At 37.7% G+C, this 15581-nt stretch overlaps 1 protein-coding gene across 2 annotated transcripts in view; it reads right to left on the bottom strand.

The window, feature by feature from the left end:
* The window catches only part of PTPN12 (protein tyrosine phosphatase non-receptor type 12), a 70854-nt gene that overhangs the window by 15550 nt on the left and 39723 nt on the right, over nt 1–15581 (bottom strand). For both annotated transcript variants that reach the window (XM_030959336.1, XM_030959335.1), the window contains exons 8-12: nt 12984–13126; nt 11521–11587; nt 10867–10944; nt 10681–10779; nt 702–787 (exon numbers count right to left, since the gene is read on the bottom strand). In XM_030959336.1, coding sequence (XP_030815196.1) covers nt 702–787; nt 10681–10779; nt 10867–10944; nt 11521–11587; nt 12984–13126 — 473 coding nt within the window. The remainder of the gene's footprint in view (nt 1–701; nt 788–10680; nt 10780–10866; nt 10945–11520; nt 11588–12983; nt 13127–15581) is intronic.

Below are 15581 nucleotides of genomic sequence, written 5' to 3'. Positions count from 1 at the left end.
GAGCTCACCTTATGTCTGTTTAACCACAGGACAGATCACCTGCCAAAGGCCACTCTAAGCTCTGCACAAACCAGCTGGGGGACTTGGACACCTCATTCAGGAGAACTGCTTCTTTAGCTGTCTTAACACTTGGGTTGGGCAGCTGTTTTAGGGTGATGAATCTGTTGGTTCAGATTTACTTTTGGCTTCTGTAAAGCTATGCCTAGGCATTTGAAGAGCTAGAGAAGATTCTCCTCTGCTGAATGAAAGGATTGGTGAGACCAATTCTTCTCAATAATAACAGCATTTGGTTGTCATACTCTAGTCAAAAGCAGTATTTGTCTGAGATTTTTCTAGGATAAATGGGTATGTGTCATTATGGTTTTATGTCCAAAAAGAAGCATTCAGTCATTATTTGAGGCTATTTGGAGTTTGTTTTACTACTGTCACCTAGCAGAATTAAAACACAAGTAGATCAAACATATCTGACTAGTAAACATCTATTCACAGATAATCATTGCAAGGTTGGTATATGTAAACACAGACTTCACAAAAATATTATAGCTTATATTTAGAGTCAATGATACTACTTCTATTTGCATTATATATATTTCTATTTATAAACACAACATATTCATCTTAAGTTTTTATGCTATCAGTAGCTTTATTCTACTTTTTATTCATCTTTCAGCCTAAAACAGTAGAGGATCACAGTTAAGTACCTGCGGGTCCGTGGAGGCTTTGGTGGAGGAGAATCCTGTTTCTCAGCATCTGAAGAACTGACAGCATTTTCTGTATTATTTTCATCCTGATTGAAAGAAAAAAGGGTATTTTTACTCACTGGCTGTAAAGCTGATACATAGAATATTTGAACTGTGAGGTCCAAAGATCTGTGATGACACTTGGCAGTAATATATAACAATACAACCTATTTTTGGCTGTCATACAGAGATCACCTAGAAAACTCTCTTCTAAATGTACAAAATTACTTTTCACCTTGTGTATCCAACTTCAAATTTTTCTGACTGAAGATTTTGGTCTGCTTGTCATTGAACAATCCACTAGAGAAAATACTCAAAAGCTGCTTTTTCTTTAGTAATGAGCAAGCTCTCATACACTCTCCCAGTTATTCACCTTGAATAATTAAATTAATATTTGGATAATAAAGCATTTATTTTCCAGTCAGTCTAATTATTTTCACTTGTACAATCACTCCAATGAAGATAAGAATAATCTACAGTGTTGTAAGAAAATGAGAAAGATCTTACCCATTTGTCTCCTAATGCATTGATCTAAAACACTTCCAAATAACCTCCCATTTGTGTACAAGAAAGTTTAATTTACTCAGCAAAGAATGAAGATTTTAATTTCCATTTAGGACCATAAATATAAAATATTTTTTATATATGCATGTATTTAGATTTACATGTATATACATGTAAAATACTGTTGTGTGTTAACCCTGGCAGGGAGCTAAACCCCACAAGAGCCACTCTCACTCTCATTGCTCCACTCCACCTCTGGAGAGGAAAGAGGAACAGCAGGAAAACTCGTGGGTCAAGACAAAATTGTTTAGCAGGCAAAGGAGAAGTGGGAGAAGATAAAAAGAAATCAAACAAGCAGTGCAAAAGCAATCACTCATAACCTTCCACAGGTGGGCCTTTGCCAGTTCCTGACTGTGCACACACTGTTCAGCAAGAGCTGCAGCATCAGCTGCAAACAATCAGCACTGTTTTCACCACAGATCTAAAACACAGCACCCCAAGAGTGGCTATGAACACTATTTAACTACAACCCAGCCCCTAGGCAAAAATAAGGAAAAAACCATATGTGATTAAGAATCAAAACAAAACATGCAACAGTCTAAAGCTGACATTCTATTTCCAAACATGTGCCACAGCCAAAGACCCAACAAAAACAAGGAGAGGTTGTTAGTGTTATCTTAACTTTAATGCTCATTTTACCAAAAGGCTGTTCTTGCCGAAGTTCCCTTTTAAAAAGCAATCTTTAAAAAGAACAACAAATATCCCAAATGGGTGTAATACATTTCAAAGCCCAATACCACATTCAGGCAATAGGGTCTGCTATCTGCCAGCCTACCTGCTGAGACTGGTGATAGGGACTGACCTCCTTCAGTCTTACAGAACAAAAGCGAATTCCCTGTTAAATTTCTGCTTCAGATGTGATAGTTGCATTTGAATTCAGTGAGCATTTTTTGCTTTGGAAGATAAACTACAAGTTGTCTCAACAGTTAACTAACTTTACGTAAATTCAGATTAATTAGTAATATGTTTTTAACTTCTGTTACTTGTCTTAAAAGTTACCATACTGCTGCTGGCTACTGTGAAAAGTCTGTTATCAAATTCTATTCCTCGGTGTACTAAGTGGAGCTTTACCTGTGAAGAAAATAATTAACTATTTTGATCTTTCTTACTGTTTTTCCCTAAATGCCCCCATTAAGTTGCTGTCAAATATAATATTGCACAAGTACTCCAGCAGAAACACCCTATTGTTCCTTAATGAATGGATGGTGCTAGCCCTTTCAGAGAAATTGCACAGGGAGTTCATTGTCCTGCTGACCACTAGCTGTAACCATCAGCGGTTTTTTGAAGAAAGATTCAATTAGCAGATAAAAGCCACTCACATTTAAATGAACACCACTGAAGCTCCCACTTCAGTCAATCAAGGTTGTTTGGTTTCATACAATCAAAGAACAGTTTCTGTAGGAAGGGACCTTCAAAGGCCATTTAATCCATACCTTCCTGCAATGATCAGGGACATCTTTAAAAAGATCAAGTTACTCAGAGCCCTGTCCAAGCTGGCCTTGGCTGTTGGCAGGAATGCCAGGAGGGGGAATCTACATCCCCTCTGGGCAACCTGTTCCAGTGTTTCATCACCCTCATCACAAAACATTTCTTCTTTCCATCTAGTCTGAATGTACTGTCTGAATTTAAAACCATGATGCTTTGTCCTACTGCAACAGGCCCTGCTAAAAACCCTGTCCCCATCTCTCTTATGAGCCCCCTGGAAGTACTGGAGGCCACAATGAGATCTCCTGGGAGCCTCCTTTTCTCCAGGCTGAGCAACCACAACTCTCTTAATCTGTCTTCTGTTCATTCCTCTGCTCATCTTTGTGTCCCTTCTCTGGACTCACTCCAACAGGTCCTTCCTGTGCTGGATGCAGAACCCAAGGTGGGGTCTCAGGCATGGAGCAGAGGGGCAGAATCACCTCCCCAGAGGGGCAGAGCCACCTCCCTTCACCTGCTGCCCACGCTGCTTTGGATGCAGCTAATGACAGGGGGAAAATATGAACGTGAGTTGTTTGGGGTTTTTTAATTAGTATGTCTACAATGGTTTGCATCCAGATTTGGGGTCCTCAGCACTGGAAACATTACCATGGGGCATGAACAACCAACCCCTCTACCAGCTTCTCTCAAAAATGTAAAAAAGCAATTTCTTACTTTTTGACATCAAGTAATGAGTGACCATATAGATCATTTTGCCTTTAACAAATATGGACATTAATTTTATTGCCTCATTCAGGCAGAGGACCATGCTGAAGCTTGGTGCCAAAGATGCTGAGGCTCCCAGTATTCAACAAGAAACTCTGTTTCCTGCTCAATGGCTGTGTCATGTTCCTCCCCACTTCCCCCAGTTGTGCAATGCAAACTCTGAATCTCTCCCTTACGTATTTGTTACTATGGATAGCACTGAGTGCACTGGTATTGTACTAAAAAGGCTCCCCTTACTCAGAAGTACTAACAAGCAAAGCTAGAAATGAATGCATCCTAAACAACTGCAGCCTGAGAACAGAGTGGGCTGCTGGCCTTGCTTCAGTGCTGCAGCCCATCCCAGTTTCACAAGGCAGAAAGATATACTAGAGAGACCCCACACGAGTTCCTCCCCCTCACCACCAGCCTCTCCATCCTACAGCAGAGCAGAAAAGTCTCCCAGTTCAGTTCCACTAGCACAGAAGTTTTCAGGAACGCATTTCTTATTTATGCAGTCATTTTTCTAAAGGGTATTGGCAAGGGAAAGGGTGTGCCTGTTGGCTCTAGACTAACTTGTCTAGAAAACAAACCAGCAGCTGCATCCCTGTCCTTCTATGTTTGTAAAGTGAAGTGTTTGTGAACAGAATGTTTCCTGAGATATGCTTTTCTCACAGGCAGAAGAAAAAGCTTATTAGAGAAGCGAACATATGTCAAACCTTTTTAAAACTCCACATATACAGTAACAAGCTGTTTCTAGTTGAGACAGACAGAGGTAGCTGAAAGAGCGCTGCCATTTTTGTTACCGGTAGCAAAACATATGTATAAGCCTTAAAAAAATGTATATAAACTCAAATGTCCAAGGCACATGCACAACCACAGAGTTTACAAAAACAATTCATTGACAAAGAAACATTTAAACTCCCAAACAAACAAAACCTAACAAGAAAATCTGCACACACAAAATGGTACTTTTAAACTTAATACCAGAAAAGCCAGTGGTTACCCCAATTTTGTACACAGGGAAGGCTTCAGACAGAGAGTTGTCAAAAGTTTCACTTGTGCATCAGGTTAAACTCCAGATGCATTCACTGTTTTAGTTATATTGAATGTGGAGCAAAAATGATTACAAGAATTACTGTCACCAAAAAAAAAAGGTACTGTTGAAGATTGCATGCAAGATGTTTTCCATTACCATCTGTATGGCTGATTACCTTGTCAAGTGAGCAGTTTGCCTTATTTCTCTCTTTGAGTGACCACATTCACACCTTCCTTGGACCTCTGCTGATAACAGACTATTGAATATCAGTTCATGACTGATAAGAACTATAACATCCCACTGTGAGATGCTCTGCCCAGAGGGAGGAGCCAAGCACTGCTACCCCATATACTCTGAGATTCTGAAACTCCAGCATGGCTTTTCTCCACGGGATTCCCCAGAGGAACAGCAGCTGCCTCTTCATCCACTAGATCTCCAGAAGAAAGGATACATCCTTCTCTACAGATCTTCCTTGCTCCAACAGAACCACACCTGATACTTCAGAGGACTGCAGCCACATTTTCAATCGGACTGCCACCAACACCCTGACCGACAGGGTGTCAGGTTGGGTTCTGACTCTGTCAGTGTTGTTCTAGTGGACTGCGTTGTTTATTTTATTCTTTTTATTTCTTCCCTATTAAAGAAATGTTATCTCCTGCTCCCATATCTTTGCCTGGGAGCCCCTTAATTTAAAATTATAGCAATTCAGAGGGATAGGGAGAGTTTACATTTCCATTTCAGGGGAGGCTCCTGCCTTCCTTAGCAGACTCCTGTCTTTCCAAACCAAGACAGGTACTTTGCTACTTTCCTTAATTAGCTCAATGGATTGATGTTTCTGTGAAGGCTTTGTTTACTTTTCTCAAAGTCATTTCCTGTCACTTGTTCTCACTTCTGCGTTACAAGAAGAGGGAATAACCAGTATTTTGAGTATTTCTCACCTTTGAGTGTCACCAACTCACAGGTTTCCCTGTCATATACATCAAACTAAGCAAATAGGCAAGCATGCAGAAAAACTAGCACGGAGCAGAAAGGAGGAAGCTCAGCTCTGAAAGTGAATATAGGGTATGTCACTGGGATGACTGCATCTGTTGAGAGGAGCAGATGGTGGTATTAAGAAAAAGCCTTCCACAGCCCTTCTAAGCACAGCTTATCAACATCAGTCAACACTCCCTTGCTTCTCTAGACAGATGTTGCATTCCCAGGCAGAGCACAATTTTAAAAAGCATCAGCTTAGATAAACCAGGATAACAAACGTAGCTCACAAGGGTTATCACACAGAATCATGTTTTAAAAATGGATTAACAAATGTGCAGTTCACTAAGTGTTCAGTGTAGCACCCTGCTTTCTCACAGAAGACAGCTACCCTACTGTCTCACTGCACTGTCTTCTCACTGCAACATGGGCAAAGAAAATGATCTTTCCCTGACCTTGTGTCTATATGCATCAAATGCTCAACAGTTCAAGAGTTCCCTTGGAGTTGCTCCACTGAGGGAGCAGCTACTGAGATCAAGTGGAACTGCTCATAATTAGGAATTTCTAGGTATTCTGTGAAATTGCAGATATACAGATGAGTGCATACCTACCTACAAAAGGCTACATTAACAAATGACAAGGCCATAAACTCAAGTATTTTGTGTAGATTGCCCCTAGTTTATTAAAATGCAGAGCAACTTGTGTTCCTATAGTAATGGAGAGAAACAAGGAATTCTCACTGGCTAAGGTAACCCAAACTGTGCTATCACCTCCCAAGGGGGGGTCTTTCTCCCACCTCCTTCCACCACTGGCTCAGTCACCAAACTGCTGTCACTAACTTCAAGCAAATAGAGGAACATAGGTTTAGAGTTGTAGGCAGTGTGTGTGAAATCTCAATCTAAGACTTTCTCCCAGGAACTGCAATGTATCATTTTCTTTTGGAAACTCACTGTGGAAATATTTAATGTCATTCAGAAGCTTTCTGTACTAATAAAATACTGGCAAATTTACTGCAAAGACTCCTCCAGAAGTAATCTCATGTTTTCCCTTAAAAGGAATTGAGGCATTCCTTTTGCCCTTTTCAGAAAGCAGCATGGGAATCACTGAGCATCAGTAGATAAAAAGAGAAAAACTTCAGATTGAAATGATACGCTCAAGTGACTCAGATTAAATAAAACATTCCAACAGAGGCAACGAGATCAATGTCTCTGAAGAAATACATTATTTTTTAGAAGGCTGCAATGACAAAAAATATCCTTCCAAGCTGCCAAACAGCAAAGAGAATATGAACAGCACAGTCTTTTCACTTACAGTTTCTAAACCATTAATGTTTCAAATAACAACATTCTTCTTAGAGCATCTAATTCCTCCGTGACTTCTACAAGTGCAGTCAACCACAGCAACAGAACTCTGTTGCTTTTACAGCACAAAATGCAAGAGACACTGAGAGTACCACAACTGCCAGATTTTGGAGAAAGTGTTTATTAACACAAGCTTCTACTCATGGATACGGGCAAAGGAAGGACTTGCAGTACCCTAACATGCTTGGTACTGTCAAGAGAAAAAATTCAACAAGAAACATTTCTGAATTGAGAGTGAGCTTGGTTGGTTGTCTTTTAACCAATTTTCCTTTTCTGCCTTCCAAACAGAACATCCAACTTGATGAAATTCCATATGATTCAGACTTTACAAGACAGCTACAATTCACAGCTCCAGTTCACTTCAGCTCATGAAGAACTTTCTCAAGTAACTCATAAAATATTTTACTGATACAAATCTGACTGATACCTTATCAGATGACCAAGACTAATGATTTCATGTATATTTCAAGGCTTCCAAACACAACACCAAGTGTAATATTTTCACAGCAGTACTAACAAAGCCAATGATGGTGAGAAACACAGCTATTGCCTTGAAATACATGACAATATGATCAAGAATTTCAGTGGGAAGGGCTTCAGTCCAAGACTCTGTTCCAATTTAATTGTTTGGTGACTTGAAAGTACTACTAAGTAGGGGAAGAGAATAGTTCTGATTATCAAATTTAGCATCTGAATTCTTTTCTTATCACAGAAAAAATGGCTCCTGAGTAGCAATTCTTCACCCCGAAATTTGGCTGCTGTGGGTACTGTTGAAATTACTGGTATCTGAGCAGAGCTTTCTTCATTTCATTTCATTTAAATACTTAGTGTTATGTTAAACATTTGCAGTTCTACACATTCACAATAGGTATAACTACATGGTATACATTTCCTACATTAAAGCATATAATGTATTTTTTACATGGTTTGGGATCTATCAAATTCTAATGGAAATTCTAATCCTATCCTAAGTGTCTGCTCAAACCCTGCATGCCTTGCTGCTGACTTTTTACAGTATTGTTTCCAGCAGGGCAAGGCTGGCAAGTTCCCAGGAGCACACGTTTGGGATTGTGTCTGAGCTACTTCCCCATGAATGCTGCCCCTCAGTGCCAATCAGATTAACCTTTTACTGGGATTTTACTGGGATGTTGCTGGCAAGAGCCAGCAACACAGAGCTCTGGAACTCAACCCATTTCAACACTGCTTGAAATGAGAATAGCAAGAGAAAAACAAAACCATGAAATCGACCCTACGGAGCACTCCAGCTCTTCACAGTATTATCAAAATAGAATAAATGACATTTCCTCTTCAGCCCAGTAGCATCTCCTACTTAACTAACAGTATTATAGCCAAATTAGGCACATGAATTTATTTGGAATTGTTGTCATTGGACATAACTAAAACTGCTCACATATTGAAGATTTCATAGTTGCTGTAGCATCTGCAGGCAGAGTAACATACATGAAGAAGCCTTAGAATACTACATTGTATTTAATAAAGTTACTTGAAAACTTCCTGCCTCCAAATTAGTCTTTTAACCAGGATACATCCCAGAATGCTTGTTTGGGTTTGGTTTTTTTTTTTTAAGAAAGCAAAATAGAAAATTTCTGGGGAAAATCAGACATTATATACAACAGATGCTACATTCCTGAAGGAAAAAAAGGAGCTTTGTCAGAATATCAAAGTGATGTCTCAAGTGAGCTTCAAAGTTTTGAGAATCAGGTTAAAACTACAAGAAAATATTTAACTGGATATGTGAAGTTTCCCTTACAAATCCTGAAGAGAAGCTAAGCCTATACCAGTTAATTCCTTGAAAGCAAATTTTGTAAGAAATGGACAGTAGCAAATTTAAGTATCAAACTCTTAGATACAGAAATTCTTCACCTATGAGACTTACTTTCTTCTCCTCAAGCTTTCTGCAGAATTATTCAAGTAAAAGTAGGAAGAAGCATAATTTCCCAACATAAAAAAGGCTATGCCTAATCAAACAAAGATTTACTTGGCCCTGCTCCCACCAGTGACCAAAAGGGAACTTTCAGGGAAGAATAAGATCAGAGCAGGCATACTGGGATCCTTCCCTAGAATGTTTTCCACCAGATTGCAACTCTGGAATTTCATAGGTCAGAGGTCAGTGAAACTCATGGAAGAAGATTCCAAGATGCTGAGATATTCACCCCAAAGATACAGGCTTTCAGCTGCAAGGAGCTCTGCAGTTTCATGTTGCATTTTTTATACAAATGTCACTTTTTTATTAAGTCTCTCAGGTCTCACTGGTATCCCTTAGAAAAAGTTAAGAGTAAACAGCTTTCTGTTGTTACTTAGCCTCTGTTGTATTTAACCTCAGCCATTTTTTTCTCCATCTCAGTCTGGCTGTTCTTTAGATTGAGCCTTCCAACACCTTTGATCCTTGTCCAGTTGTTTATTGTTCAAATTTTGTAACATATTTTTGAGATAAGCAGACTTGACATGAAGTCAGTAGTCAAACTGCAAGTACCCACACAAGGACATTACATTCTCTGCTCTTACCAGTTTCCAAGTAATTGCTAAAATTCAATTTCCTTTACAACTTGTTGATCATAAACTGACATCATATCCAAGTAAAACTCAAAACTCACACTCCATCACTGCCTTTTCAGAGCTGGGATTTGCCCCTTTCTCACCCCCATATACATTACCTATCCATTTTCTATTAGCTCTTGTTTTATTAGTCAGCAAATCTCTCAAGCTGTGCTAAAGACAGCACTTGCATTTGTTACATAGTACCACCATATTTTGCCATAGCTTTACTCATCTTCTGGAATATGTAAGTCATTTAGTATACATAGTAATAGGAATAAGTAAATAAGAGCCATTTTTTTCATCCTGTATAAGAGCACAGCCACAGGTCAGATTTAAGTCAAATAACCAGAATATACAGTAGGCTGATCTACCTATTATTTTACAATCAAAACTCAAGTACTTAGAAATTCCTTCTGTACGAAGCTAATCAATCTGCATATTCCAAATTCTGCCATGCTCATTTCTCAGGGAAAAAAAAAAATCACACATCAGCTTAATCAAACCTGTAACAAATAAAAGCAGCCAGCCCTATCCATACTGCATTTAGTCAACAGGCTCCTTGTCATGACTAAAGACCTCATAAGTACCGCATGAACTGATACAAATTCTCAGGAGTTAGCAGAAGGGTGGATGCATTTAATCCAAGAATTGAAAACATTCTAGACTTCCTAGCAAGCAAATATAGGACAGCTAAATCCCTAAAATAAATGGGATGCTTATTAATAAAAGCACTTTTAAAATTGCGTCCAGATATTTCAGAGTCCTGGAGATACCGCTCATACTCCCTCTAGAGAGCTATGGAATCTACACCAATTAGGGACAGAAAAATCACTGAATAAACAAAATACAATCCAGGGACAAAGGGTGGTATGGAGTTCTGGACTGTGGCAGAGAAAGAATACATTAATCCAAAAAGCCATTTTTCACACAGTGCCCAGCAACAGCCAAGAAAACATATCTAAACATAAAAAAAAAGAGAATAAACCTATAGGGGATATGAAATTTAAAGGGGGGGATAGAAAGACAGAAAAATCCTCAAATACTGTAAATACCAGTGAAGAATATTTTTTCCACTTCCTTCTCCTTTGTTAAAAGGGTAGAGCATGAAGCTCCCTGACAAAAGCATTTCAAACTTATATTTCTCTCCCCTAACCTATTTTAATGCAAGCAGTACTTTAAAAAACATGAGAACTTAATAAGATCACACCATTGAAGACTAAAAACAACTTCACAGGAGCATTTTCATCAGAAGCTAACAGCTACATATGGGAAAGACACCTACCACTCCATCTGCAATCTTCCAGTCTGCACAACTTTCATATTTTTGCAGTTGCTTTTCAAACAGTTGTGCTATGGCTCGATGGACAAGTTCATATTGCTCCTGTAAGGTACCAGGTAAAAATTAATGCACAAGATCTTCTCAAAGAATAGTGATATATTATCACATTCATTTTAAAACAAACTATACCTTTGTTTGCACTGCAGAATGCCTCTGTGTCCTCATTTCCTGTATTAAATTAAATACATTGAATTCTTCAGGTATTTTCTGAAATACAGAAGCAAGTAATTTACAATGACATAACTGTCACAGCAACAATAGAAAAGCTGTTAAACATAATAAAAAGTGTAACTTTTATAGGTAAAGTTAATCTGCTCTCTCCACACTGCACCTACTGAATTTTTTTATCAAAGCAACTCCAAATTTACCTTGGATTTAGACCAGATGAGAACATCTCAAGCATTTTGAAATTAAATATCCAATGCCATGAATATGGCACTGCAATGTTAACAATGCTTCATAATCTAAAAATCCCAGAATGAAGTTATCCCTTTATATTTGAGCTGCATGATAAATCAGAGAGACTGAGAAAGTTGAATTCAAAAGTCAATTTATATTGAAAATTTTTTTAATTACAGTTTTATAGTAACCTATTTAGATAAAAACTTGCTGCCAAAGGAAAGTAAGTTCATACTAAAGCACGAGTGCAATGAAACTAAACATCCAACCTGTCAAGAGTTCAGAATGTCCTAAACATTTCACTATTTTTGAACACTTGGATGCTCAATCAATCCCTGTCAGGAAATTACAGAATGTCATAAAACTTCTTTTAGGATTCCTTACCCCAGCTTTAAGCAAATTCCATGTATAATCTATGGCACAGATGGCTCCTGTTCTTCCACACCCTGCACTATAACATAAACAGAGAGGTGTTAGATATTATTTAAATTTGATAAAAAAACCACTATAAGCCTTATATTTCAAAACTCCACATTAAAAAAATTATCCAAATCCCTCAACTTTCATTTTAATATCACTCTGCCTGACACTACAGTGTCTTAAAAATAAAATGAACAGCGCAAAATGCAGCATTGAATTTTTTAATGCAAGTTTGCATTGCCATTTGGAACTGCATTCATGAAAGATGATTCAGCGTTGACAATTTTATTGCCTCTTCCTTTTGTCACACTGTTCCCAGCTACTACTGCTTCATCAGGTGTGGTCTTCTCCAAGTTTAATGATAAATGATGTAAAACGGCAAAACGAAAGACACTGAAAGACTTGCCACATTATTCTGATTTAGTACCACATCCATATTTTTTCCTTTTTAGCTAAAAACATAAATCTGAAAGTTTAAGAATGACAGCAAACCATCTTATTTATTTTTCTTAATTGTAGGAATTCCTCTGTTTTACACATGCAGAGTTATAATTCGTGCATATTTATTACATTATAATTACACTGCTGTAAAGAATCAACATTCAGAATTATATTGACATTCAAAAAGAACAGGACAAAGTGAATAGATTTCAGTGCTAAGTCAGTTTATGTTTTTAGACCTCACTTAAGAGTGACAACTCGAAAAAATAATGCAGCCCTTGAAAAGAATAGCTAAGCTCCAAAGACTTAATAACTCCCATCAATTTAACATGTCCTGGCTTAAAAATCTGAATTCAATTTTTCCTGACATAACACATGAACTTTTGTTGCTTTAGGAAGCATTAAAAACAATAGGCAAGATTTTCAGATAAACTGTCAGAAAGTGTCAATGCAACAAAATATTTTCATAGAAATTCAGTTTTAACAGTTCTGGTAGCCAAATTTCAGGTCAAGGATGAAACTGTTGTTTAGAAGCAAAGATTTCCCAACTGGAAACTACAACCTGCTCATAAAGATCCCTTTTGTCATATTAGAACACAGACAGAGTTCTTAGTGGTGCTATGTAGTCTCTCTTACTGAGAATGGAGCCTTTAGTCTCAAGCTGATTTGCAATGATCTTCCAAGTCTGTTTTGTCCTCATGAGGATTTATGTCTTAAAAACCTCAAAACAGGTCCCCTTTTAAAGGCTCATTCTTTTCTGATTGATATTCTGTCTTAAACTGAAGTAAAAGAAAAATTTCACTGTGGCATCAGTTTTAAGAAAATGGAGCCTGTATGATTTTGAATTAAATTTTGTCATGAGAATTTTTCAACTAAAATAAATAACTCAATTCTGACTCAAAACCAAAACTAGTGCATCCCATAATAAAAGTCTAGATTTCAAAAAATGAAAATGCTTAAAATGAAAAGATAAATCCATTTGATACCTGCAGTGTATGCAAATAGGAACATCTTCATGTTCCTGGTATTCTCTCATCAAGCTGATCATGTCCAGAATAGAATCAAACGACGAAGGGACATCGTGGTCAGGCCAGTTAACATAATGAAATTGATAGACACTACGAGTCTCCTAAGGGAGAGCAGGGAGAAAGCTGTTAGTGATAACACACATTTCAGTTTGTACCAAAAAAGTAGTCCTATGAACCTTTGCTTTGACAAGCAAAGTCATTTACTGGATTAAAAATCTCTACAGCTTACACCACTTCAAAAAAAGACGAGAAATTCTGCAATCATATTTGAAGTGCTGATAATGCATAAGAAGATGGCCTATGGGACAGTTCAGAAGCCCCTTTCTATTACATGGGTCAAGGACCAACAATGCTGCACCATAAGGTTCTATGTCCTTACAGCTATAACTTGGAAATGGAGGAAATCTTTCATCTTTCTTTTTCTCTTTGTACTTCAGTAACTTACATTGAGGGAAAAAAAAGGAGACAAAGGTGTTGTTTTGTCATACTACAAAATAAAGTGTGTGCACGTGTGCACAGGCTCACAGAGGGAAATTAAGAAAACAACAGAAATAATCGAGACCATATCTAAATATGGATCACACTTGCAATATCAATAGGCACACTTTTATTCCAGCAGCAGGAGCTACAACAGTACTAAAGGCAAGGTAAGAAGCAGGCTTTAGAACAGCTTAGTTACTCAGCTACCTGAATCCCTGAAAATCCTCCCTTTCATCACTATCCAAAGCATCTGCAGCAACCAGCAGAACCAGCAGCTAGTTCCACTGCACCTTCCCATGCTGGTGTTCACCTCTGGGTTCCAGTATCCCCCCCCAAAGTAATGTTTGTAATGTCCAAAACTGGAGAGCATGAAGGTTTTGATCCACATTACAGTCTACAGGTTTCAGGACCTACACTACCTTCTGTTTCATTATGTCAGAAGCAACATGGCAGGCCTCTTGAGCATGGAAATTTATCTATTTTTGATGCTTGACTTTTTCCAGCTCTATGGAAACACCATAGCTAGCTAAAACAAGAGAAAACACAGCCTAAGAAAGCACAAATTTAAAAATCTAAACGATTATGTAAAACCAAGGTCATCAGTAAAAAGGAAGAGTTACAGCTATCTATTAAGGTCTACCAATAAATTTCACTTAATTACTTTGAAAAAGACTATTGATTTTTCACATTAGCAGAATGGTCAGGGGAAAAAAAGTATTTGTTCCTTATATGAAAACCTAAAATTTCAAAGAACTTTTATAGTCCTTTTTTTCTACTGCCACTTATAAACTAAACAACCAAAGTTCTTTCTTGAAAATAATAAAGTTTCAGTCGAACTGGTTTTCTTTCTAGAAACTAAAATAACTTTGTAGATTTATGGAAATTTTAAACCCTTTTGCATAGCTTCTTTTTGTATGATAATCCATTGCAAATGCTACAGAAGTGACAAAACGTATAATTATTCTGGAAAGCCTGAAAGCAAACTTAAAAGGATATTACTTTATACCACAAATACACTTTTCCTCCCCAGTGCAAGGCTATGCCTAGAATACATCAAAGCAAGATGAAAAGTCTGCAGTTAATTTTACAGGAATCCTCAAGCAAACCTGCTACATAACTCTGAAGAAAAACCACTTTATCAGATGCACAGATCAAATATCAACACATCTTGTTAACCCTTTCAGTTAAATTGCTCCTCACAGGAACAAACTTGTTTCCTTGCTAAGATCAAAAGCTCAGCACAAACTATAACTTTTTGTTGCTGCACAGTTTTTAAGCAGTACACAGGCTTCTAACTGGGACAGAACTCCCCAGAGACAACAGCCAAACATCATTTGCATGTCTAGTACAGGCAAGCCAAATCTACATCAGCCACAGTCTCTGGTGTAAGTGGTTCATACAATATTTGGGTGTTAATAGGAAGGCAAGTTCTGCTTTGGGGTTTTTGGTATCTAGTTCTGTTTTAATGGTGCACCATTTCAAACAATGTCACAAACCCCGATTACTACACAGAATTTCTGTTATCTAAACTGTCTCACAGCCCAGCCAGTTATAGGGAGTAACAGAAACAAACTGATTAAGTTCATGCATTCCCAGCAAATACTGCAGACAAAAATTATTCCCCAAAATCACTCCCCTCATGATTAAGCAGCTCTCATAACTGCTGCGGTATCTGTTGTTGAAAAGGAACAAAGCTTTGATAAAGAAAATATAACCACAAATGAGACTAACCTGTAATAAATCATTTACTAATGCAGATTGATAATTAAAATTACATGTATTCTGTAAAATAGACTATCATGCTTTGTGTTTTTACAGGAGGGCTCTACAGTTTCTATTTACTGGTAGCTGTTTTCCAGTCAAATGAAGTCTGACATTTGACATCTGACATTTCAGTGTAAGTTTACAAGAAAAGCTTAATCCATTTGGGTAAACAAGAACATAGAAAAGGCAAAGAGTTTCACTATTCCTCCTTTATATACTAAGATTTTAACATCACTTCCAAACTTTATCATTTACATCCATAATCAGCACCTAAAAAAGTGAAGATATTTTCATGGGTTTCTGACATTGTAT

This window comes from Camarhynchus parvulus, chromosome 1A, assembly GCF_901933205.1.
Source record: "Camarhynchus parvulus chromosome 1A, STF_HiC, whole genome shotgun sequence".
NCBI classification, from domain to species: domain Eukaryota; kingdom Metazoa; phylum Chordata; class Aves; order Passeriformes; family Thraupidae; genus Camarhynchus; species Camarhynchus parvulus.
Note: the sequence above shows the minus strand (reverse complement) of the source record. Positions and strands in the feature narration are given on the sequence as shown.